This window comes from Lissotriton vulgaris, unplaced genomic scaffold, assembly GCF_964263255.1.
Source record: "Lissotriton vulgaris unplaced genomic scaffold, aLisVul1.2 SCAFFOLD_689, whole genome shotgun sequence".
Classification (NCBI taxonomy): domain Eukaryota; kingdom Metazoa; phylum Chordata; class Amphibia; order Caudata; family Salamandridae; genus Lissotriton; species Lissotriton vulgaris.
The window spans coordinates 835,616-862,317 of record NW_028240911.1 but is presented as its reverse complement, the minus strand read 5'-3'; the positions used below and the strand labels follow the sequence as shown (position 1 = coordinate 862,317).

Genomic DNA, 26,702 nt, shown 5'->3' with positions numbered 1-26,702 from the left:
ATGTCAAGTTTGTTTGAAAATGCACCAATTGCCCACTCTTTGTTCATACTTTTCTCGGGGGAGACTCTGTGGAACACCTTTTGGGCAGTTGGCCTCACTCGCTACTCTCACTCACATGGGACACTCAACCCAAACTTTTACGCCCCACCACTTTCAAATGTCACCAGCCGCCACTGGCTGTACCCACAGCGCGACCCTCCCTGCCTGCTGCCATCAGTCAGAGAGGAGCTCAGTACAGGCACCAGCAAACAGGAACACACGGCACTTCAAGTTCACCCTAAGGCCCACAGCATTAATAAAGTTGTTGCGGCCTTTCTTCAGCGCCCCCTTGCGAAGGCTTGCACACCGCACCCTGGCCAGCAACCTGTCTGCCCTGCACCCACACAGAAACGGACCCTTAGCGTGAGGCCGACTGCCAGGGCCTCCCAGGCAAAAGAGGCAGCACAACTGACTTCAGTGAAAGTTGAAACACTTGCCTGAAAAAAAGGATGAGAGGTTCTGTGTTTGTTCTGACCAGCCTCCCACAGACCGCACCTGCATCTTCACTCCAGCCGAGAGTCAACCAAGCCTGGTACGGTCGGGAGAAAATAGCAAAGCAGTGCCACCTGGTGGTCATCAGTGTTAACTGCGTCTTGGTGATCCGAGCAGTCAAAATGAAACAAACGGCCTGCAAAACTGAGAAAAGCTGCTGTGGCCGAGCTTCATACGGCGGCCTGCACAGGGATAGGTTTGAAACGCCAAGCCCTACCTCAACTCCCTGAGCAAAGTAAAGACTGATAGTGCCCCTCCATACTTTGCCTGCAGCATTGCCACACACTGAATGAAAAAAAAGCCAGACAGTGACACCCACTGCATTAAGAAAGAAAGTGCACAGCCACCACTGCAAGAAAGAGGGGCATGCACGCCAAGCGACAGTAGAGGCCGCTGTGAAAGACCAAGAGCGCGACGTTTGAGGTGCGCAAAACATGCACCCAGGAGAGAGAGGCCTCTCCACAGAGAAGCACTGCTGAACGCAGTACAGAGAGCGAACACATCTCTACTGCGCAGAGGTTGAAGAGGAGAACAAAGCCCCAAGCAAGTGCACAGCAGCACAGGGACAGCTGCTACCGTTCCAGGAGTGATAGACCAAAGAGAATGTGCAGCCAGTGCATCCAGTGAAGCAAACGAAGGGCGAAGTCAGATGCGCACCAAAAGAGAAGCCGACCTGCCAGACGGTCGAAACGAAGAAGCACTGCTGGAGGGAGATCCTCTACATCTCCACTGCCTCAGCAAAGCCCGGCAGTGGGCAGAAGGAAACGCAGTGTCCTACCTCGCACTGCCTCAGGACAGAGTCGGCAATGGCCCATGACAGGCAAGAGAGGAGTCGCACGCTGCATGTAGCAGGCCGTCACAGCGACAGGAGCTCCGCCAGCATGGCGACATGTGACCGCACGTTACGGTGCATAGCGAACAAGGAGCCCGTCACACAAATTGACCTTTCCAGACAAGCGCACCGGAAGAAAAGAAGAAGCAGCTGCCACGACGGTGCAGCCCAGAGGCACAAGCACAATGCCTTTGAGCAAGGAGACCCAGATCACCACACAACCCCTGAGGAGGGGGTGGTGCAAACGAAAGTCCCCATGAAGCATATGCAAGTCCTAATGACAGGACAGAAGCACATGCAAGTCCTACTGACAGGACAGGCCTGTAACAGGCCCGCAAAAAAGGAAGGAAGAACAGTGGCACCACGCCACAGGGCAGACAACCAACACAGGCGTGCAAGATGGAACGGAGAAGAGCGACTGGACCAAGGACTCACACCAGCACTGAGGAAGGTGTTTCATCCACACAAGCCAGCCACCGGGGTGCAGAGACGTCATTGGAGACAGCTCCGCTGGAGGACCTACCGTAAGCCGCTAGCAAGCGCGATCTGCGTCTTGGCCCCACGCTGCGCAGTTCGACAGTCCTCTCACCTGTCACCGGCTATTTAGAATCGATAGCACTACACCTCGCAGTGCTCCTGCCTGAAGACAACAGAGCAGTGCCACGGAGTCCATCAAGTCCTCCTCACTGCCCAAGGTCACCCCGACAGAAGATCGCCGACTGTTTGCCCACTGAAGAAAACCAACATTATGTTATCACCATCCAGGTGCATCATCGCCAAGGAGCATCGCACCACCCGAGGGAATCCACACACATGCTCCAAACAACAGGAGGTCAATGAGGCGAACCACCCAGGAACCTTCTGTGCACTTTAGTCGACCTACAGCCTGCCGGAGTCGAGCACACCCGGCCGTTGGAAGATCCGCCCTTGGGGACTACACAAGACTTGGCCGTGGCCCTGTTGTGAGTTCTGCAGCGACCTCTAGACGTGGCCTACGCAATGGCATGCACAGCCCACGCAGTCACGTGGCAGTCCAGGGGACAAGGGCCTTGACGGAGTTCCCGTGCGAAGGGAGTCCGAGTAGGAGAGATGTGTTGGCCGCAACTCCACACCAGGCGCAGGAAACACGAAGGTCACGGCGGAAGACTGGTCACCCACAAGATTGTCAGAGGATGGCGCAGAACCCGAGTCCGGACGGCGAGGACGCTCAGATGGAAACACCACCACCGGAGGCTACATGAGCGACTTGGCTGTGAGTCTGTTGGCAGTTCCCCAGCGACGCCTCCGCGCGGCACCCACGATGCCCCACACGGTCCCATGGCAGCCAGCAGGAAAGCCCTCCAAGAGGTTCCAGTGAGAGAGGATTCCGGGCGAGGGAGAGAGACAAATCGGACGTCACTCAGAAGTCAGGAGCAAGGTAGACCTTCAGCTCCAGATGCACCAGCACTGAAACTCTGTACTTGAACTTTCAACACCGTGAGACCAGGCAGGTCTAAAGAACATCGTTAAGGCAGATGAAAGCATCCTGACCACACGGTACAAAGCTCCAGCGCTGCCTGGATGACGGCCTGAAGAGACTCGTTTGGTGTTGTATATTGTTTATTTGTTTTCTTAAAGGTTGGACTTTTGTTTGCTGTTTTTATTAAAGTTTGGGAGGAATGTAGTATCCGGCTGGATACATTATAGTGTTCCACCAGGATGTGACATACACTCTACACCCACCTACCACAGGCGTTACCAGTTCAAGTTCAAGTTCAGAAATTTGTATAGCGCACTTCTCACCCAGAGGGTCTCAAGGCGCTTGAGGGAGGGGGGGTGTTTTACTTATCGAATATCCAAGTTTTTAGTTGCTTTCTGAAGGAGAGGTGGTTCTGTGTAAGGCGGAGGTGGGTGGGGAGAGAATTCCAGGTTTTGGCCACTAAGTAGGAGAAGGATCTTGATTGGACGATCGTAGTTGGCGGGTGGGGGTGTAGAAGGACAGTCGTGTGTTGAGGCATTCGGGTACTAGGTCGTAGAGGGCCTTGTGTGCGTGGGTGAGGAGACGGAACGTTATTCTCTTGTTGACGGGGAGCCAGTGGAGGTCTTTCAGGTGACCGGAAATGTGAGCTTGACGGGGGATGTCCAGTATGAGTCTGGCTGAGGCGTTTTGGATGCGTTGGAGTTTTTTCTGTAGTTTGGCTGTGGTTCCGGCGTAAAGGGTGACCAGTCAGGTGACCCTGCTAATAAAAGGGGCTGGGCGCACGTACCCTGGGCCAGTTTATAGTAATATACAGCTCGTTGTCCATGTCCCTTACTACCATCATGAGGGCCTGAGGCCCAACACTACACTCTCTACGCCATCTGGTAGTTTCAAGCCAACATGCCTGGGGTCATTGAGCGCTGCGAGCAGTACTTCAGTATGACAGACCTGCACCGGGTGTTGGAATTGAAGGGGAAGACATCCTACGAAGGCAAAATCCGACACGGTTACCATTGCGTCTCTCTGAAGGTGCACCCCGACTAAGTCCCCGAGGAAGAGAAGGATGAGGCCACACCTAAGTTCCAGGTATGGCGTTTGATAGTTGTGAGGTATCCCAGAGCATAGAGTGCCCCCGCAGGGTGAACCGTGAATGGTGCCCCGTAAATACAAAGTAATCGTACTATACGGATCATCCATGCTGGTTAATGTTTAATATTTAGAGCTGAAAAAGACTGGAAAAGGTTGGGGCGTTCTTCCAGAGTGGTTAACTTGCAATTCTTAAGAGCGTCCTAATCAGAGCTCCCCCCAGGATATTGCGGCATTGATGGGCAAATTTTGCAGCACCAAAGGTAGAAATTGGCACCATACAATTGTGTTTTTTGTTGGATTTTTGTGCCACTTTGGTGTCCCATATCTGGTTGTCCAGTCACTTAAAAACACTGATTATAATAACCATCCAATATACTTAATACCTCAAACCCAGCACTTCTCATTAACCCCTTAAGTGCTGATGACTTAAGTGCTGATGACGGAACCGCTCCGTCATAAGCACAGCGCAACCGACGCTGGTGACGGAGCGGTTACGTCACCAGCATGCTCCCGCCGCTCTTCCGCCCCGCCCCCTTAGCACTGCGGCGGAATAGCCGCCGCAGTGAAGGGGTTAAGAAATGAGCAGAAAAGCTGACTTGAAAACCAATGAGTACTGAAGCGGCGAGTGAGGAAGCGATGATGCTTAAAAAGTCGGACAATAGCAAACCTTCTCGTTGTCAACCGTGCCTTTCCCTTTTGAATACGTTTGCACACTTGAATTAGGAGTCAGTGACGGCCCAGCTCCAGATTTTATGCTGGCCAGTCTGCATGTTCCACAATCTTCTCTCTGGCTACCTCTGCAGGTTTTTTCTGTAAGCTTTGTTGTCCCTCTTCCTGTCACCCTTAAACCACCCTTCACCCGCCCCGAGCCCCCGCCCAGAACCCTGGCTCTGGCTCATATATAAGCACGTGGTGATGATTAGCTTCAGTTGAAAGCACAAACATCTTTATAATTCTCTGCACCTGTTTTTCCAGGGCTCACTGTGTACCTGCCACGCACAGTCTTTGAGAGTTGCTTTGAAATATGAAACCTTTAAACATGATTATTTTCAAATCGGCCATTAGCTTCATTTTGTACTGTTACAAAAACGGACACAGCGCATTTCAACACAAGCCTATAGTTAGTTCAAAATGAGTTCAGTTTACGTCTGGTGTGTCAGCGATTGTGCAGGAAGGAGAATAAATAATACAAGTGCCTTGAGGGCGTCCGTCTCTTCTCTGAGCAGTTCCCATAATCTGGCGGCCAGGAGAAGCCAGGGGCCTCATTTATGAAGGCCTTGCGCTGCCTGTGCGTCACTTTTTCCGATTTTAAAAGTAACGCACCGGCGGCGCAAGACCTTCATAAATAAGGCCCCTGGGCACTCTCCCTGGGAAACGTGGGGCCTCATTTATGAGGCTGTGCGTCACTTTTACGCCGCCGGTGCGTCACTTTTTAAGACGCACCAGCAGCGTAAAAAATGTGTCTTGTTGCACCATATTTACAAATTGCTTTGTAAACCCCTGCGCTACATTATACCTACGCCAGGTATAATGTATGCAGGTGGGCGTTCTGGCACAAGACAGGGTCATAGAAGTGACGCAGTGAAATCTATAAGATTTCACTGCGCCACTTCTATGATACAAATGCGTCAATTTATTACGCCTGCCTCATGGCAGGCGTAAGACTGACACAGGCCCTTTCACATGGGGCTTGCCCCATATGAAAGTACACATTGCTGGAGTTGCGTCACTTTTCTGACACACTCCAGCAATGCGTCACTTTTGCGCCTGCAGATACATCAGAAATACTGACGTATCTGTAACTCCTTGCAACATGATGCGTCATACTTTAAATATCACAAAGGAACAAGGGAACCCTACCAACTGAAGAACCAGGGTCAGTACTATATATCAGAAACAATGGTTCCAGTGGCACAACAAATGTATGACTAATAGTCAATACAACCTAAGTTAATTAATAACAATTAAGGGTTGAAGGAGGGTGTCCGACAGAGAAACGACTCTACACACAAGATTTCATACCATCATTAAGTTTATATTTCTTTTATCATTTTTTCTTTCTTTTTCAACAATCAATAAATATTTGTAGTGTTACAAAAATAAGTGCAAAGTGACCCAAAGTGTAGTGTGAGAACCTAGGAGGTACAAACAATTATACAAAACCACTATGAACAGGAGTGACATACAAGGTTTCTAAAAGGAATAATGTACAAGAAACAGAAAACGACCAACAATTAATAAGCAACAATGTAAAACAATGACTATCGAGAATCATAAGCACTGTTTGTAGGGTTCGTTTTCTGAGGGCGTCGACAGCGTTTCGACCCAAGCAGTATAATGGGTCTCGTCAGGACTGGGCAATGTGGGACTTCTATGAACTAGACGTTTGAGATGCACATGAGAGGGATAATGACTCGAGAGGGTGACCACCATGCGTGAATAAAAGAATAAATGCACTTACAGTGAACCCGGCTGGGTACACTGTTGTGGTGCAGTAGACGAGTGAGGCTGGATGTGCCTATGAGCTTGCAAGACTGCGCAGGGGCAGAACAGGAAAATACCAGGTTTAACAGAGTAGGTCATGTAATGGATGATGGGACGGCGTTTGGCAGTTGCCAGGTTCGGTAATACAGGACGCCTCGAAGATATTGCTCAATCGCAATGCCAAGTCGGAACGATACCCGCTGGCTGAATTGTGGCTCGCTCTTTGGTAACTCAATTTGACTTCCGCGATACGGATTCAGTCTCTCAAATCATACTTTAAATATGACGTATCGTTAGTGTCGCAGGGAGAGCGCAGTGAAAAGTGACGCATCGCTGTTTTCACGCTGCGATGCGTCACTTTCCATAAATGAGGCCCGTGAAGTTTATCACTGCTCGTACTATGGCTGCCGGGCAGGAAGATGCCATGCATGCTGGGAAAGGGGAAATTAAAAACTGCTCTGGGGCCAACACCACTGATTCCTTGAGACACACAAACATGTAATGACATGCAGCACATCAAAGACAACGGGAAAGCATCACGTGATGACAACACTGGAGCAAGAGAATAATAAAAGGCGCGGCAGGGTCGGGAAGAAGCGCTGCTGGTTCCATTTTTCGTGGCAACCTTGTTTAAATACGCGGGAGCAGGGGGGCTTCAATTTAGCAGCAAGTTTGCAAAATGCTGGAGTGTCTGCCAAATGAGGGTGACCTGCTATTCTGTATTTGAGGAAAGACTCCATGGGGCAGATTTACAAGCACCTTGCGCCACTTTTGCGTCACTTTAACGTGGGAAAAGTGAAGTGAAAGTGGCGCATGGGGCTTGTAAATCTACCCCCAAGTGCGAATCGGTCTGAGTATAACTGAAATCCACAGACAACCAAGCATTGGCAATAAAATAGCTCTCACTTTTTTACGCGATTTTAAGTTACTGGCATTGTAAATGACAATGCGTTTTATTTAGGTTTCAAAAACCAAAACATAAAAAAGGCATTATCATTCACAATACCAATAGCTGAAACTCGCGTAAATGCGAGACCTGTTGCATTGCATAATGCTTGTTAATTACTGCAGGGTCTGAGTTCCGACAGAACCCGCCCCTCCTAAAGCCCTGTCTGGTCGCGGTGGATAGACACACTCACCTGCTCTTCCACGGAGGGGCTGTCCTGCTGTCTCAGCCTTCGGGGTCTCTCTCCTTGAACTGTCCTGGCACCTCTGTGTGTCACTTCTGCGTGTCGGCTGCTCTGTGCCTCTCTGTACCTTGCTCTCTCACTCGGTCTCTCTCTCCCCCTCCTCCTTACCCCGCACTTCTGCCCCTTTTCTCTTCTCGGCAGCCTCTTCTTTTCCAGGAAATGACAACACACATTGAAAGTGAAAGCAGCAAGTTCAGCGACCGCCTATTCCATGTGGGCAGGGAACGTGAAGGGTGGGGCAGGCCTGCGCGCGTGGCTGTATCCGCTCCCCCTCCCAGAGGCCCGGGATCTGCAGCCCGTACCCTCCCCTCCCCCCTCCCCTCCCCTCCCACAGGGCAAGAGCCCGGAATCTCCAGCCCGCACCGGGTAGTTTCCCCGTGTGACTCATCCAGCAATAGAAGAGGTCAGGCCCGCTAACGGTCAGCTCAGCATTTCTCCCTGCACACCTTTGGCAGGGAGAGGCTCCCGTATGTGTCCCGACCCCTCCAGAGCGCACTAAACCGTCACGTGGAACGAGATCGGCATTCTAATCACGGCGCCCCCACTTCCTTGTTTGTGTGATCCTCAAGTCATCTCCGTGGTCAGTGCCCGCACCCCGAGGGTTTGAAACAGGAAAACTCCGGTAACAAAGTGCCCTGCCCGTTCTGCGTACGTGTAGGGTCGAAGGTCCCAAGCGCTGTGCCCAAATGTTTCCCAATCTATCGCTCGTGCAGGCCTGGTCACCGGTGTTTGCTTGTACATAGATGATCATACCCAAAGTGGTACTCCTTTTAACATGCTAGGCTAGTGCCACTCTGACCAGGCTCCCACACTCCTAAGCATTGGCGGCAGCTGATTTTAGAAGTGGGGTACAGGCGGTTTAACCTGCACCCTCGGGGGACACTTCCCTCCGGCTCCCCACTGTCAGTCCATGCGGTATGTCATGACTGGGCCTCAACCCCCACGCTGATTGGCTGCACGAGCGCGTGGGAACCCATGTGCTCTGTTCCTGAGTATGTATTGCACCCCTGAGGGTGTAGAGGGTAGTCCAAAACACTGGGGTCTCCCCTCCATGGCTACCTCCTAGCCTCTCACTCCCCCAAGCCTTTTAGAATTGATTGTGAAGGGCACATGTGTGGTTTCTGACCCCCCCCTCCCTGAATGGATGGGGGAGGGGGATCGTTTACTGCTCCTTGGCTCTGGGCCAGACCAGTTCCAGGTGGGCACTGGGAAGCCTGAGGCCTGACAAGAGCAATGCACGGACAGTGAAGTGACCGAAGGCATGGCTGAGTCTGCACGCCTGATGAAGGGAGGTGGGCGTCAGCCCCCAGGCCCACATGGAGACCTCACTGTCCTGTCCTGTCTCTCACCTCAGAGAGAGAGGAGACCGAGGAGACCTCACTGTCGTGCTGGGGAGAGAGAGAGGAGACCTCACTGTCGTGCTGGGGAGAGAGGAGACCTCACTGTCGTGCTGGGTAGAGAGGAGACCTCACTGTCCTGCAGGAGAGAGTGGAGACCTCACTGTCCTGCAGGAGAGAGTGGAGACCTCACTGTCCTGCAGGAGAGAGAGGAGACCTCACTGTCCTGCAGGAGAGAGAGGAGACCTCGCTGTCCTGCAGGAGAGAGAGGAGACCTCGCTGTCCTGCAGGAGAGGAGAACTCACTGTCCTACAGGAGAGAGAGGAGACCTCGCTGTCCTGCAGGAGAGAGAGGAGACCTCACTGTCCTGCAGGAGAGAGGAGAACTCACTGTCCTGCAGGCGAGAGAGGAGACCTCACTGTCCTGCAGGAGAGAGGAGAGACCTCACTGTCCTGCAGGAGAGAGGAGACCTCACTGTCCTGCAGGAGAGAGTGGAGACCTCAGTGTCCTGCAGAAGAGAGTGGAGACCTCACTGTCCTGCAGGAGAGAGTGGAGACCTCACTGTCCTGCAGGAGAGAGAGGAGACCTCACTGTCCTGCAGGAGAGAGAGGAGACCTCGCTGTCCTGCAGGAGAGAGAGGAGACCTCGCTGTCCTGCAGGAGAGAGAGGAGACCTCGCTGTCCTGCTGGGGAGAGAGGAGACCTCACTGTCCTGCAGGAGAGGGGGGAGACCTCACTGTCCTGCAGGAGAGAGGGGAGACCTCACTGTCCTGCTGGGGAGAGAGGAGACCTCACTGTCCTGCAGGAGAGACAGGAGACCTCACTGTCCTGCAGGAGAGAGGGGAGACCTCACTGTCCTGCTGGGGAGAGATGAGGCCTAACTGTCCTGCAGGAGAGAGTGGAGACCTCACTGTCCTGCTGGGGAGAGATGAGGCCTAACTGTCCTGCGGGAGAGAGAGGAGACCTCACTGCCCTGCAGGAGAGAGGAGGTCTCACTGTCCTGCAGGAGAGAGAGGAGACCTCACTGTCCTGCTGGGGAGAGAGGAGACCTCACTGTCTTGCTGGGGAGAGAGGAGACCTCACTGTCCTGCAGGAGAGAGAGGAGACCTCACTGTCCTGCGGGAGAGAGAGGAGACCTCACTGTCCTGCAGGAGAGAGAGGAGACCTCACTGTCCTGCAGGAGAGAGAAGAGATCTCACGGCCCTGCAGGAGAGAGGAGGTCTCACTGTCCTGCTGGGGAGAGAGGAGACCTCACTGTCTTGCTGGGGAGAGGGGAGACCTCACTGTCCTGCAGGAGAGAGAGGAGACCTCACTGTCCTGCGGGAGAGAGAGGAGACCTCACTGTCCTGCGGGAGAGAGGGGAGACCTCACTGCCCTGCAGGAGAGAGGAGGTCTCACTGTCCTGCAGGAGAGAGAGGAGACCTCACTGTCTTGCTGGGGAGAGAGGAAACCTCACTGTCTTGCTGGGGAGAGAGGAGACATCACTGTCCTGCTGGGGAGAGAGGAGACCTCACTGTCCTGCTGGGGAGAGATGAGACCTCACTGTCCTGTAGGGGAGAGAGGAGACCTCATTGTCCTACAGGAGAGAGGAGACCTCACTGTCCTGCAGGAGAGAGAGGAGACCTCACTGTCCTGCAGGAGAGAGAGGAGACCTCACTGTCCTGCTGGGGAGAGAGGAGACCTCACTGTCCTACGGGAGAGAGAGGAGACCTCACTGTCTTGCTGGGGAGAGAGGAGACCTCACTGTCCTGCTGGGGAGAGAGGAGACCTCACTGTCTTGCTGGGGAGAGAGGAGACCTCACTGTCCTGCAGGAGAGAGAGGAGACCTCACTGTCCTACGGGAGAGAGAGGAGACCTCACTGTCCTGCTGGGGAGAGAGGAGACCTCACTGTCCTGCAGGAGAGAGAGAGGAGACCTCACTGTCCTGCTGGGGAGAGAGGAGACCTCACTGTCTTGCTGGGGAGAGAGGAGCCCTCACTGTCTTGCTGGGGAGAGAGGAGACCTCACTGTCCTGCAGGAGAGAGAGGAGACTTCACTGTCCTACGGGAGAGAGAGGAGACCTCACTGTCCTACGGGAGAGAGAGGAGACCTCACTGTCTTGCTGGGGAGAGAGGAGACCTCACTGTCTTGCTGGGGAGAGAGGAGACCTCACTGTCCTGCAGGAGAGAGAGAGGAGACCTCACTGTCCTGCTGAAGAGAGAGGAGACCTCACTGTCCTGCAGGAGAGAGAGGAGACCTCACTGTCCTGCTGAAGAGAGAGGAGACCTCACTGTCTTGCTGGGGAGAGAGGAGACATCACTGTCTTGCTGGGGAGAGAGGAGACATCACTGTCCTGCTGGGGAGAGAGGAGACCTCACTGTCCTGTAGGGGAGAGAGGAGACCTCACTGTCCTGTAGGGGAGAGAGGAGACCTCACTGTCCTGCAGGGGAGAGAGGAGACCTCACTGTCCTGCAGGAGAGAGAGGAGACCTCACTGTCCGGCAGGAGAGAGAGGAGACCTCACTGTCCGGCAGGAGAGAGAAGGGATCTCACGGCCCTGCCTTTTAAGACCTCAAGTCTCTTCTCTTCCAAAGACACTGTCAGAACTAATACTTTCAATCTCGGGCCCCTCTTGGAAGTTCGCTCTTCTTTGCACATGTGTTTTCTTTCCTGTACATTCCTCACCCCTGCCTGCTGTGTTGGATTTTGTGTTTGTGTATCCTTCATTTTAAGCCTCATGTTTATCTTTGCAATCTTCTATTAAGTAACATTTTTCTCTTGTAACGTAACAGGCTCGATTGTACAGCGCCCCGAAACCTTCGGACTGTGTCCTCGCGACATAAAAATGCACTAAATAAATAAATAAAGTGCCTGTCAGTCCCGCACTTTCTCAGGTTCCCGGAAAGAGCTGGTCGTAGACGGTTCCACTTTCAGTTTCACTCTGAGTCGTAGGGCGGAGACAAGGAGGGACCGAGTGCAGAGTCCACGAGCGGCAGCGGGCCAAGTGCTCACTCTGCAGCAGTTTATCCCTCACTCGCTCCAGGCTGAGCCCTCACTCGCCAGCAGTCACCCCTTGACGGTCCGAGGCTGAGCCCTCACTCGCCAGCAGTCACCACTTGACGGTCCGAGGCTGAGCCCTCACTCGCCAGCAGTCACCCCTTGACGGTCCGAGGCTGAGCCCTCACTCGCCAGCAGTCACCACTTGACGGTCCGAGGCTGAGCCCTCACTCACCAGCAGTCACCACTTGACGGTCCGAGGCTGAGCCCTCACTCACCAGCAGTCACCCCGGGAAGGTCCGAGGCTGAGCCCTCACTCACCAGCAGTCACCCCTTGACGGTCCGAGGCTGAGCCCTCACTCGCCAGCAGTCACCACTTGACGGTCCGAGGCTGAGCCCTCACTCACCAGCAGTCACCACTTGACGGTCCGAGGCTGAGCCCTCACTCACCAGCAGTCACCCCGGGAAGGTCCGAGGCTGAGCCCTCACTCACCAGCAGTCACCCCTTGACGGTCCGAGGCTGAGCCCTCACTCACCAGCAGTCACCCCGGGAGTGTCTGAGGGTGAGTGTCCCCGCTCCATCAGTTCACTTGTCGTCCAGCAGACTCCAGGTCAGTTGTTTGTATGTTTCTTGTCTTCTACACCCCAGGCCTTCTGCCGATCATTCGTGAGTGGTTGGGGCTTCGGGCTGGGGGGGAGCGGGCGGGAGGGAGGGTGGAGGAGGGGGGAGGGGTATGTTACATTTTCTTGAATACTGCCATCATTTAAGAAAAACGTTTTCTCGTCCCTTTCCATGTTTACCAATACCAGGCGAGAGAGAGGGGGTTTCTAATGTCACCCCAGAGGAGCTGTGACTCAAGGCTACCAAGGGGCCCCTGTCACGTCTTCCAAGTGGCCCCTGTCACGACTGACAAGTCGCCCCTGTCATGTCTACCAAGTGGCTTCTGTCATAACTAACAGCTCGGCCAGTCCTGCTACTTGAGTCAATACTTGCGATATTAAAAGCGAAACTGCAAGTCCCAGAATGCACCTTTCCGGAGTTTTAAAAGCCTGCTCTCGATTAAAGTGGCAGACGTGACATGGGGACACTTGGAGGGTATGCTCACCCCAGGAGTTTTACATACGGAGGGGGTGGCCATTCCCAGACGTCAGCGGACCAGGAGGGAGGGGAGGGGAACAGGTATGTGGGGGGCGGAGGGGGGGAAGGGGGTTCCGCTAACACGTTACTGTGGAGCAGTTGACCCTATGGGGTTGCTTTGCATTCTGGTACTTGTAGTTTTACCTTCCACCAGCGGTGGTTCTCAACGGTGGTAAGATGCGGAGCCCCGTAGTGGCCGGGATGGCTACTTACGGAGTGCACCAGGACGGAAGGCGTTAGTGAGGGATGTCTGATGAGAGAGAGGCTGCCAGTGCCAGTCACAAGGCCCCCAGGGGGGTGACGTCACCTCAAGGCCCAGCGAAAGCACTCCCTGAGGGGGCAAGAGCACAACTTTAACCCCGCTGCAAGGTTGGTTTTAAATACAGCGGCAAGCTTCTTTGTAGTAAGGAGCTTGATAAAAGTAAACAAAACCCTACACCCCTCAGCTGGGGTCTTTAAGGGAAGCCTCTTCTTGGAGCTGTCAAGAGGTTTACTGGGCCAGTTCTCCAGGAGAAGGTGACTTCCCCCTTCTGTCACAGGGAGACGCCCCCCGTTGCCCTCCCTCCGAAATGGCGAGGCGCTCTCTGGTGGCACTTGCCCCACGCAGGGCAGCAGCTCCACGGGATCTGTGCTCGCCCCAGGAGGTGGGGGAAACTCAGGAGCCAGCACCGGGCACTTAATACAACCGATGTCCAGTAAGTACTTTATCGAAAGAAAAGGAAATACGAGGTAGGTAAAACAACACATTATAAAATATCGTAAACAAAGAAAAGCGGGTGGTTTTAGGAGCTTTTTGACCAGAGAACCAACCACAAATGTTTGTATAGCTCCCTCTCACGAGGCGCTACAAATAAGAGCCCTGAGGCTACTGGCATGGTATGGGATACAGGTACCCAGGGCCTGCTTTGCTCAAGTCACCTGTGATACCCAAAGATGGGGTTCATTGAAAGTGTCACCCCTTAAAAATGGTCTTATTTTCATTGAGTAATGATGGTGATCCCTACAAATCCCAAACCAGCCACGCCCACCACCGCCCAACCAGGAAGGGGTTCCCCCTAGGGATAGTTTAGGGTGCTGCGCAAATGTTGTTAATAATGGTGGTTTGCGTTGAAAACAAATGTGTAACGTGGCTACTGAGGATGTGCTAATGTACACTTTCAAGTTAAACCTTTTTGTTTTTCAATCCATGGCTCCTGAATGTAAAGTCCCAGTGGGTTCGGTTGCAGAGTATTTAACCGTGCTTTGGTTGGGCCACCTGTAGTTCGGTATACCGGAACATCCAGGACAGGGTTCTGCAAAGTCGGTCCTGGAAAGATTCCAGATTTTTAGCATATCTCCATTTAGATAAATGTAGTTCTTAAAATCTGGCACAACGTGGCCCTCCAGGACCAACTTTGGAGAACCCTGCTCTAGGGGCATACATCTCTCAATGCCACTAATCCAATCCTCTCTTGAAAGAGCCTCCTTCTTACTCCAGCGCCTGACAATGTCCATCTTGGCAACCGGTGGGCCTCGTCATACAAATGTTTTCCCACAGCTAGAAGTCTACGGGTCCTCAATCAGGCCAAAAGAGCACACTTATGTCTGAGGACCAATCCTTCAATGCCATAGAACGGGTATTGCCCACCACTTTCTAGATTGGTCCCAAAAAAATCGCTTCCCTACACTCACATCTCAGCTGGCAAGTCGCTTGAGAAATAGTAAAAAAAAAAAAAGAAGTCTGCATCTATTTTATTTTTAAATATCCAGTGACCCAATATTAGTTGTTTTCCACAAACTGAGAAAAAACATTAAACACTTCCAGGCAGCGCTCGTCGGATTAGTTCAATGGATTTCTTATGTCACCCTCTCGGTTGATGCGGCCCATCCTTGTAAACAGCAGCAGTGTGTGTGTGTGGGGGGCTCTCAGTGTGTGGGGGGGCTGTTTGGGGGGCTCTGTGTGTGGGGGGGCTCTGTGTGTGGGGGGGGCTGTGTGTGTGTGGGGCTCTGTGTGGGGTGCTCTGTGTGTGGGGAGGGCTCTGTGTGGGGGCTCTCTGTGGGTGTGTGTGGCATTTGCGTGATATTAAGCTATTGGCATTGTAAATGACATTGCCATTTATTTATCTGTTTTCAAAACCAACACATAAATAAAAATGTTGTCATTTACAATGCCAATAGCTCTAACTTTTGCAAAGTCGAAACTGTTGCATTGTAAATGCTTGTTTTCTTCTTATCTTCGTATTCACAAAGCACCAGACCTTACCAAAGTGGTAGGACTTCCAGCTGGGTACGCGTTGTTGTCTTTTAGCTGGGCAATCTCCAGCGTGTGAGTAGCCCCTTCACATTATCAACAGGTTTTCTCCTTTATTTCAGACACCATTACTATGGGACAGGGTAGTCAACTTTTAACTATGTTCACTGGTTCTGCCGTTATGGTTTTTGTCGGGGTCACTTCCATGTGTGAGACTCTCCCTGATTATATTTTTAGCGACTTTCCTAGTGTAAGAATCTGGTAAGTGCCTTTGATGAACTGCGCATGTATTTCTTCTGGGAGTGGACAGGTGTTTTATCCACTTGTCGAATTTTTGCAACGGAGATGGGACCCTTACTGAATGTTCATACCCATGTGTGATTACATCTCAAAATCTAACAGGTGTACCCCATTGTGTCCCGCAACATGCCATGGTATTCTCATATACCCACAAAAAGAGGAAAAGGAGGAAATGTGAGTTATTTCTGAGAACAGAAGCAACACTTAGGAAAAACCCGAGGATCTCATAAAATGCCCTCACCCACTAATAGTAGCATGCTTCATCATAGGACTGCTACAACATCTTTGCCTAGATCAACACCTGGGATGGAGCAAATGGATGGGGGAAGACAATACAAACAAACAGTTTGGGTTCCAAGCAGCAGAATAAAAAACAATCAAGATTGACAAAAGTATCTCTGGGATGCCTTAACCTATATTTATTCTTGGAGTGCCCAGATAGGATTAAAAAAGATTCACAATGTTATGTTATGTTATGTTATATTTATTTTTGTATAGCGCACGGCTACTCAAAAAGAGTGTCCCGGCGCTTTAAATAAGGAGACCTACAGCAAAATAACACAACACAGTAATAAAAACAGGGAGAAATACAAAAAAAAAAAAGAGAGAACAGCAAAACAGCCTACAGGGTAAACAGCCAGGTTTTGATGCCTTTCCTAAATGCAAGTAGGCTGGTGGCTCCCCGGAGTGTTAGCGGCAATGGGGATGACTTTGAGGGTAATTAGTGCCCAGTCATACCTCCTTATTGCTAATTTTGACGATATGTTCGTCGTTATCCATCACCTTCACAGGGTCGTTCGGCCTTCTCAGGACTAGAGATCTCACTTACTTTATTCCCTTAAAGATTACATTAAGTTTTTAGGATATATTTATCCAAGTTATAATGACCTTACTTGTCACGTACTATTTTATACACACTCTGATTTCCTAAAATGACTTGTAAGACTCATTTGTGTGCATAACAGACAATTAATAAAATTCTACACAAATTGCTTCTTTGAGCAGTGGCATGTAAGTGTTCTGATCCTTGACTTGAATTAATTATTTTTCAAGACATGGAACAAACATACAAGCAAGACATCTGAACAAGGTTATTGACATCTAAGGGACACAGTTAATCTCACTTGGGTTGTGATGAAGAACTCTGCTTTAATCATTAGTAATTAATGTGAGCTGGAAAAGCAGTGTTCTAGGCCTTCTCCAGAATTGTCCCTTTGACATGTTTGAACTCGCTTTACTGTCATGTCTGACTTGCATTCAGCCAGACCCAACTACTCTACACCACTAAACTTGTCCTTCTGTTTGAGTGGCTCCTGTCACAATAAAATATTTTTTGTTTAATACTTCCCTGCTCCTTGCAGGCAGGCTGACACTTGTTTAGAATGTTTTTTTACCACTTGTGAGGATTTAGAAATCATTCCAAGATCATGGCCACATAATCCTTATTTCTATTTAAGCAGAAGTTTTATCTTAAAAGTAAAGTGCCTTAGTGCACCTGTAATGCTTTCTTCCTCTTGTCTCATTTGCTTGCCCCCCTTCTTGTTTCTTGACTCGGCCTCATGAAAGTAAAACATTTGAGCATTCTAAACTTCTGTTTTCTCACTGGTTCTCTTATTCCATTTCTGTTGACACAGGTTCATCTTATTGATGTAAAATGGCCTCCACGATGCACATGGACGCGCCCATCTGTCTCATTGACAACACCGCTGATTGCCAGTTGCAGGTGAACCCACGCGCTCTAGATATTCTCAATGGCATTACCCAGCCTGTGGTGGTGGTGGCCATTGTGGGGCTCTACCGCACTGGCAAGTCCTACCTCATGAACAAGCTTGCAGGACAGCAGAAAGGTGAGGTCTCTACTGCATGTTGTTGTAAACACCACAAGCGAGCCCCAGGTAACATCTTGCTTGAGGTTCATTGTCTTCCTTCCTTACACAAACCTGCTGTATCTTTTCTAGGATTTGCACTGGGATCTACCATCCAGTCTCACACCAAAGGGATCTGGATGTGGTGTGCTCCTCACCCACAGAAACCCAACCACACCTTGGTGCTGCTCGACACTGAGGGGCTGGGAGATGTGGAGAAGGTAAGATTGGGAGAATGTGACAAGAAGATAGGGTGGTAGCCATCGCTTGCATGCCTAGCTGTGTCGGTGCATGCTGTCCTCTAGTTTTATAAAAGTTATAAGGATTGACATACAATAATAATCACTACAATTAGGCCAAACTTTCATGACCTACCCAACTCCTAAAAATTGTTTGTCAATTTTTAAGGGTGATTCGAAGAATGACTCCTGGGTCTTCGCACTGGCTGTCTTGCTGAGCAGCACCTTTGTCTACAACAGTATGGGCACCATCAACCAGTATGCACTGGAGCAGCTGCAGTATCCTTACGTCTGTGCAATCTCTGGGGACCGGGTGAGAGAGCAAGGGGTGAGAAACTGAGGCCTTTCTGGGTCGGGCCAGTCACTGCACACTGTGTAATCGCATTGTATCTGGTCCTCCTCTCTAATCGCTTCTTTATACGTTCTGTTCACTCTGTCCTCAGTGTCTCTTCTACGGGGTGTTATGTTTATTACAATTTCTACTCCTCCATAGGTTTTCTTGTATTCCACCAGCTGCATTTGCTAAGTAGAGGAGTTCCCGGAAGGCGGAATGATGAACCTTATTTTGATCCTGCCTTAGGATCCAATGACCTTTAGTAGCAGTTCTCTAGCAGTCTGGTACAAGTTATGAGATCATCAGAAACCGAGAAATTCAGAGGAAGCAGCCTTCAATTATATATACAAACAAAGACAGTGCTACCATAAGCATGTCATTTTTCTGAAAATTCATACTTATGGTTCAAAGTATGTTTCCCTTTTCTACTGTGAGGCAAGCGCTTTAAATTAATACATAAACAATATCAAGAAATGATTGCACTGCAGATAACACGATGAAGCTGTTAGAAATGGGATTTTTGGCAGGCTAGGGCATGTGCCAAAGCCAGGCAGACACCACCACTCTAGTCAGGATAAGGGAGTTAAAGATAACCAACAGTAATACAGTGTAAGCACTAAAAAAGGACACCACACCAGTTTAGAAAAATATCCAATATTTTTATATACGTAAGACAATACCAAAATGATAAAAACCCACAATACAGTACTTAAAAATCCAGTTATCAAAATACGCTTTTAAAACAGTTCCTTGACGTCGATAGCTCCATCCGTGGCTATCACGACGTCGTGAGTAAACTAATCCAATCGAGACTACCACAGGGTTGCCGCCCAAGCCACTTGAGAATTAGCATTCAACCTCATACATTATGGTATGATCTAATTTCCAGTTCAAAACGCGATAACTGAACCACCAGTTCTAGTGTATCACTCACGGAACAACAGCTCCATACTTCAGTATGACCTGCGTATTTTTAGAGGGTCATAGAATGTTTCTGTGTTCAACAATATAATGCTGATAAGACTCAACCTACTATCCTTATACAACATGACCACTACAAGATGGCCGCTACGGCTGCTGTGCTAGTGGTATTCTAGCAACGTGCAGTTGGCGTGTCCTGCTTCCAGTCGGCACTCGCCTAATAGTACTGTATAGTTCAGGCGGCCGACACACGGAATGACAGGTCGATCGAGAATTAGGAGAGGTGACGCTTAAATGAGTATGAAGCCTCTAGCATATACCGGTGTTGCCCCTAATTCCTTTTACTCCAATTCCAATTCATATCGCCTACGAACTGTTATATATTTGTCTTACAGTTCGACTCGCAACCACTTTGTGTGAATATCATACAAATGGAGTGAATGCATCGGGTTCTACCTACACCCTGAAGTATCCTGTTATCACTTGGGTGGAACCAATTAATAGTGAGTCTGCCTACTAATTTTCACCTTGGTATGTACCACACTAATTAATAAAATTACTATAATATGGCATTCCCTGGTTACAGGTTCTCAATATCTATCGTTCCTGTTCTTCACCATTCAACCGAAATCTCACATCCTAGATACTATACGAATTACATGTCTGTGCTGTACTGGTAAGCCATAGTACACACTGTATTTCGCCCTTCTCTCTGCTATCATGTATTTCCTACACCCATTATTTACTTCATTTCCCCTGCTTAGTCCCCAAAAACACAGTCCTGAAGAGACTCCATATCTAGAGAGGGTCAAAACGCCGTCGACACCATACAAAAGTGAGAGCCTAAATTAATTTATCATCCAATGTACTAATCTCGTCCTTTTGGATTTATACCAATAACCTGTTTCCCTGCTTTTTCACTATGTCGCACAGTATTCACTAAAATAGTTCATGGTCACTTCACTGGGGTTCACAATATCACTCCAAATGTGCAACAAATGCAAATGGTCTAATTACTTCTCTTTAAGGAAATAAGTCTGTGGTACAGGATGTAACTGCAGAATAAAATTACTTGCTTCGCCTGAAGTAAGGTATATCTTTAATTTAAAAAGTTTTGTTGGACTTTTTTTTAAAGAATGCTAATATACGAGTGTGTATAGATACTCTGAAATAATTTGTACTGTGACTCAATGGAGGGTCATGAATGAATGAATATCTCTTTGATTTAGATTGAATCGGAGCAAATATCTTAGTTGCATATCATGTACTGTTCAAGATAAATGAGTTCCTTGTGAACATTGTTTTGAACTTTTATACTTACCCAGCTCACAAGGACGTATGGGTCACTCTTGTTTCCGTAAAATATTACTTAATTTTATAGCGTCATGACTAACCTTGCGTCAAGGTGCGCAGACATCATTAAAACGTATGCCCCAGGGTTCTTCCAATGCGATTTGCTTCTTTACTGCAGCTCTCCATCGACCCCCGCTAGGTGCACGCTAAATATGGCAGACTCACAATCCTTGACACTGTGACCAGCTTTGTGTCTGAGCTCACAGACCTCATTAAAGTGAAGTCCACGGGGAGCTCAGATCAAGCAGATGATGACTTTGAGGATGAGTGTCAGTTTGCCCGTTTCTTCCCAAACTTCGTCTGGGTGGTGCGAGACTTCACCTTGGAGCTGAAGATTGATGGACGTGACGTGACGGAAAAGGAGTATTTGGAGAACTCTCTGGCGCTGAAGAGAGGTAACCTAAAAACATTATTAAAACATTATTAAGGGGTGATTTGTGGGATGAGGTGAGAGAAGAACGAAGTTACATATAGTTCGTCATCCCCTCATGATATAGTCCTGACTGCAATAATTTGAAATGTGAAATGGTTCTCTCATATTATCTGTTCTAATTGCAAATGTACTTTTATCTTTTGATTGACTTTCAGACCAATTGTTTTTGTATAAAAAATATTCTTTTAGTTATTTTATATTCTAGAACCAAGCAAGCCTGGTACAGGTAAGTGATACATATTTTGCAGTAAATATATCGTTGTAATACAGTTTGAATTGTAATTGTAAATGCATGTTGTTTTGACTTACAGTATTGGTTCTGAGAAATGCAATGCTTTGTAAATACAGTACATATACTTTGTATAGGATTTTCAGCAAAATTAGAAGTAAGTTACTTTTGAGATTTACTTTTCTTACACAGTGTAGTATACCTGGATTCTACACTGGGACATTACCTATAAACAGGTAAGTAAAACCGTTTTTGTCAGTTAGTGCAATTTTAAAGAATTTCTTTAGGTTTCAAACTCCACACTTGGAACTTTTTTCCAAGAAAAACAGTCAATATTATCCTATGGAGGAAAATAGTGTTATCGGTTTTAGGGTAAGTATTCGGTAGTGGGAGTTGAGGTTCTGGGGGTAGACTCGGTTGTTCCCCAGAGTCAGGGATGCACACTTGTTACACCCTCAGCGGCACTATGTGGCAGGGTGCAGAGTGCCCATTATCCCCCAAAGTTACCCATTGGGGGATAATGGGCCTCCTGTTGGTGGCTGCTGACGAGCAGGTCACTTGGTTGTGGGAGCAAAGCTCCTGGACTGTAGCTTAGGGCAAATGGGGAAACAAAGTAGCACCAAAGGTGCGGCCTCAGCGGCACAAGGTTGGCAGGGTGCTGTTTTGACGTTGTGCGCCCTGTTGCTTGCAATGGGGAACCACCGGTTTGAAAATGGCACTGCAGGTTCACGGACATTGGTCTTCTGGGTGCCACCACCACTTTGGGATGGTGGGGCCTGGTAATGCACCGTCAGTTAGACCATCCAAGGCTGTGGGGCGTCTGGTGCAAGGGTTCTTTTTAGGGTTGGATCTTCTTACCAGCTCCTGGTTGCGGTTGGGGTAACCTTCTGGATTTTGTCTGCAGGCGTCAGCTGGAGGGTTGAGGCAGGTCCGGGGTCGACAGATCTTGGGTCAGGATCGCTGGGGGGACTTTCTCGTGGTGTTTGCCCACTCGAGCTCGGGCTGTGGACGGCGGGTGTAGAGTGGTGTAGACTTGCCCTGTCCGGCTGGAGCCAGTGATTGGAGAGGAACAAATCCGGTTATCACTGGGAACAGTCTTTGTGAGTGAAGGCAGGCAGGCCCTCTGGGGTTTTAGAGGTTGCTGGCTGCAGGACTGCAGGATTTCACAGGAGCAGGTTTGCTGTGGAGACAGGCCTGTGGGGCTGGGGCCAAGTCAGTGGACGTCTTCCACTTGTTAGCTTTGGCATGGCAGTTCGGTCCTTTTTCTTTTCTAGATTTAGGGGCATTACAGGTAGGTAAAAGGTTGGGACCAATGGGTCCATTCCGTGGGGTGGGTACACCCCCTGTTATGCCACCCTCCAGAGGGAGCGGGCAAAAGCCTTTCCCTGGTTGGCTGAGTCCCCCCCCCCCCCCATCTGCAACTTAGAGTTGTGCTTCGACTCGCCTCCCCCTCCCTGAGAGGTGGAGTAGGCAGAGGTGGGCACATCTCTGTTCCTTGCTTATTTTTCCCACCCATTCACCCGCCCAAAGTGGAGGTCAGAACCAGTGGGGACCAGTTGCTGAAAGCAGCAAGTGGCCTGGAGAAGCTTACAAAGGTGGCACGCCTTTGAAGCTTCCCCTTTGTGGACTCTGCCCATCCTGGGACTCTGCCTGGGCACCAGAGGCGGATCCTCCATTGGGGCGTTTGGGCGCCGCCCCACTACTTTCTCACCGTGCGAGAAGGCAGAAACAAATAGTAGAGAACTACCATTTGTTTCTGCCTTCTCGCACGGCGAGAAAGGATAAGTTCGAGTTCCTGCTCGAGACAGTGGGAGGGGTTACTCGAGGGAAGGGGGGAGTGGTTTTCCTCACTGTTGTAAATACAGTCTGTTTGGCAGCCTCAGAGGCAGTCCAAACAGACAGTATTAACTGTATTCATAACAGCGGGGAAAGCCGCTCCCCCCTGCCCTCGGGTAACCCCTCCCACTCTCCCTGTTCTCTGTATGCTGCAGCATACAGAGAAATCACGTGGTGTTAGGGTAGCCGGCCGAACCAATCGCAGCGCTGTGCTGTGGTGGAGCCAGAGGGGAGGGAGGCTGCCTGGCTTCCTGCATGACGAGTCTGATGAGTCATGATGACGATTCCGAATTCAAGAACTGAACGGCGGCGGGAGTCGGAGCTGACTTGAAGAAAGTTAAGGTAAGTAGTAAAGTTTCTTGACTATTTGACTTATGACTGTTGTTTTATTATGTATTGAAATGTCTTCCGACCTTTTCACATGAAGCGGGAGGCCCCTCTCCGTTTCCTGCCCTAGTGCCCTTTGATGCTCACTTTCCCTCCGTGTCCCTTCGACAGTCTGTGGAGAGAGAGAGGTGTCGGTGGCCAGGTGTGGATTAGGGCGTTATGCAGAGGGTTAGACATTGTCTGGCGTGCAGACTCTCTGATGAGTGTTTGGCAACCATGAGGAATCCAAGGCGAGAAGTGGGGGTTCGCGCCCAGGTCTGGGGGCGACCATGCAGAGATGTAATCTGCGCGCAGTTCACCTCTGTGGAGATGCACGCGTGTTTGAGTGGCCATGCTCAAGAGGCGCGCCCTGCTCCATCCACACGTGAGTGGCATTGCAGAGAGGGCGAGCAGCCTGGTACGAGAGTGTGCGAGGTTATCGGCGGTGAGAGGAACGGTGTGGATGACACAGTAAGATCTGAGATGTGGTCTTACACGAACACCCCCCCCCCCCCCCCCCTCCACCCCCAGCACTGCGGGTGCCTTTCCGAGAGTTGCGTGAGTGCGATACCCATGACACACTGCTGCAGGAGTGCCTGAATGACGTGGGAGTAAAGTACGAGAAGGACGTGCATTCGGTGACATCACGAGTGACGGAGGGCCACAGAAGGAGCCAGGGTGGTGGTGCGATGTCTGTGTTACGAGCTCTACATTGAAGGAAGGGGGGGGGGTGTCATACCACAGAGCCCTGTAAAGCTGCGACAGCTGTCATCACGCCCCGCCACTTTCAAATGTCACCAGCCGCCACTGCTGGGCACTAGTTGTAGGTTAGTTTTCAGGGGGCATCTCTAAGACTCCCTCTGTGTGAATTTTTCTTTAAATCCCACACTGAACATTAGTGTAGGTTTAATATGCTGAGAAGTTTGATTCCAAACTTCTCAGTTTTCAGTGTAGCCATTATGCTGCTGTGGAGTCCGTAATGACAAACCCCCAGCACCATATACCCTTAATGGCAGCACTGCACTTAAAGTGCCCAGCAATGGACCTGGGTACCTTAGGGGCACAGGGCTCATGCACCTTTACCCTCACCACTGGCATATGGCACCCAGCTAGAGGGGTAACTGATGTATGACAGGACAATGATTTGTAGGCATGGCACACATCCCTGTGTGCCATGTCGACTCTTCACTTTGTTCTGCACCGAAACACGCAGCCTGCAAAGGCAGTGTTTGAGTGTGAAGGTACAGGACCTCTAAGGTTGGCACAGTAAGTGCTGCAGCCCTTAAAGGCCTTTTCTAGCCACAGTGCCCTGGGTACCTGTGGTAACATTTACCAGGGGCTGACCTGTGGCCAGAGATGCCAATTGGGTTTAGGCTTCAATGCAGTTTTAGGGAAAGAACATAGGCCCTGGGTACCTGGTTAGCAGGAGCCCAGGGCACACTCAGGCAAAGCTCATCAGCAATTCAGCAAAAAGTGAGTGTGGGCAAACATGCAGATAGAGGGCACTTTCTCACACCCAGTCTCTGTGCTTTCTCCCATAAATTGGACATGGTGAGTACTTGGGTACCCTCCAGATTAGCTATTGGGGTACACTTGTAAGTCCCTAGTATATGGTACTAAGGTACCCAGGGCATATGTACACCAGGGGTCTACCATGGGCTGAAGCATGTGTTATGTCACCCATGAGAGACCACTCAAATTGTGACTACAGGCCTGCCATTGTGACCTGTGTTAGCTGGTGCTAGCACCACTTATGACCTGTATAATTTTCCTTGTATCTGAGGTCACTGCACTTAAAACCAATAATTCACCCCTGAAGCAGCCCTTTCAATTCGGAAGGCAGGGTGCTCGATTCTAAGTTTGAGGGTACCCCTGCATGAGCAGGACACCCCTACAACCTTTGGAGGCCATTCTCCCGGGTTGTACATGCATCAGCCATTTCGATACATAGAGTGGCCATGTGTCATTACGTGATGAACATCTCTAAATTGGGGGTCACAAACCCTGTTATGTTTGGTATCAAACATGTTGAAATCATATCTTCACACAGTAAACGGTGTGGGAGGTATGGTTCCATGTACTGTAAAGCTCCTCTGGGAGGTCCTCAGTGCTCCTTGTACCAGTTTTCTAGAACCGGACAGCAAACTATGGCTGCTGCCGACCAGAGAGATGATTTTGCCCTCCTGCAAGCTCGAGCAGAGAAAGGTAGGGCAATAGGTATCCTGTCACCGGGAGGTGACCACCTCCCAGACTGGTCCTAGTGTATTGGGACAGAGTGGAGGCGCTTGCCAGCGCCACTAAGACTGCCTGAAGGGCACATTTGGCGCCCTCCTTGGATACTCCAGTTCAAACCAGTTTAGGGAGATGTTGGATCCCGCTCTGGGGCGAAACTGTACAAAGGACGGGAGTATCCTCCTCACTGTAAAACCCCTACTCTGGAAGGGACCCTGAATCGTTCCAACCCTTTCCCTAGGGTACTTAAGGGTTTACCTGTGGGTGGGTCCCTAGATTCATCATGGGACAAGATCCAAATCCAACACCACTACAACTTTGACCATCTGGACATTATTGGACTTCGCTTTTGGAAACCGAGACTGCAACTGGGAAGACTCCTGTTGCTCCAGGTCTTATAGTCCTACAAGTCTGCTGCAACATCTGTACCTGTGCTCCATACAGGTTCTTCAAGACCTGTGGACATACAAGACACCTGAAGGCATCTCCCTTGGAGTTAAGGAGTCACTTCCCTACATCTGAAGGCACCACAACAGAGCTGGCTGGCCTGCTGTTTCTGAACTCTTACGGACTCCGAAAGGTTCAGCAACACAGGCTGTGGTTCTGCATTTCCCGCGAGGACTTCACTGTCTTAACAGCAAGTTTGAAGCCAGTATCCCTTGTCGGAACCGTTGGAGCAGTACCCTTGTGCATCGTGTCGGCTTGCCGTTGCTAAGGCTTATTGACTCTCTCCTAAAAAGATCTGTGTGCTCCAAGAATCTCCAGCCTCAAGCATCTCTTGCAGTCAAGATCTTCAACTGCACCACATCCTTTGAACCGTGGACCGTTCTCCTTTCGTGAGCTGCTCGAGGTCCTCTTGCGACTCCTGTGTCTCTGGCCTGTGGATCCTCTTGATGGTCTTCTTTCACTCCAGTGGACTCCTTTGCTTGCTCAGGGCCTGCTCTGCCTTACCTGCTTCTGGTGAGTCACTTGGCCCTTGCTGGTCCGGACACTGCACCTTTTTCAACAACTGCATCTCTTGCCACTGCATAGGCTTGTTGGTGCCCTGCCGACATTGTCCCCATGGCTCTCTACAGCCGACGTGGAACAGCTCATGAACAGCTCTTGTCTTCCTCTGCATCGCCTTGTCCATACAGCTGAAAATACAAGGGCATTGTCAACTCTCCTACATTCCCAACATCAGTGGGCATTCGTCGTCTGAGCCTCCTGGTCACTGTGAGTGGCATAATCTCTGTTTCCTCTGCTTGCAGGCACATCTTGTCAATCTTTGGGTTCCACTGGACACTTTCACCTTTGCCAGCAGCATCTTCCTGAAATCCTCCATTGTGGT

At 50.1% G+C, this 26,702-nt stretch overlaps 2 protein-coding genes across 4 annotated transcripts in view; one reads left to right on the top strand and one right to left on the bottom strand.

Moving 5' to 3' along the window:
* The window catches only part of LOC147672490 (guanylate-binding protein 3-like), a 102,392-nt gene extending 94,481 nt beyond the window's left edge, over nt 1-7,911 (bottom strand). Inside the window, exon 1 of the mRNA XM_086948005.1 lies at nt 7,535-7,911. The gene's annotated coding sequence lies outside the window, so the exon portion shown is untranslated. The remainder of the gene's footprint in view (nt 1-7,534) is intronic.
* A 56-nt stretch (nt 7,912-7,967) lies between these two features.
* LOC147672489 (guanylate-binding protein 3-like) overlaps nt 7,968-26,702 on the top strand; it is a 64,408-nt gene continuing 45,673 nt past the window's right edge. The window contains exons 1-5 of one of the 3 annotated variants that reach the window (XM_086948002.1): nt 7,968-7,988; nt 17,199-17,411; nt 17,523-17,650; nt 17,838-17,947; nt 20,463-20,671. In XM_086948002.1, the coding sequence (XP_086804128.1) occupies nt 17,219-17,411; nt 17,523-17,650; nt 17,838-17,947; nt 20,463-20,671 (640 nt within the window). In that variant the 5' untranslated portion in view covers nt 7,968-7,988; nt 17,199-17,218. Of the gene's footprint in view, nt 7,989-11,854; nt 12,508-17,198; nt 17,412-17,522; nt 17,651-17,837; nt 17,948-20,462; nt 20,672-26,702 lie in introns of those variants that run through there. The other 2 variants (XM_086948003.1, XM_086948004.1) reach the window with 2 other exon arrangements.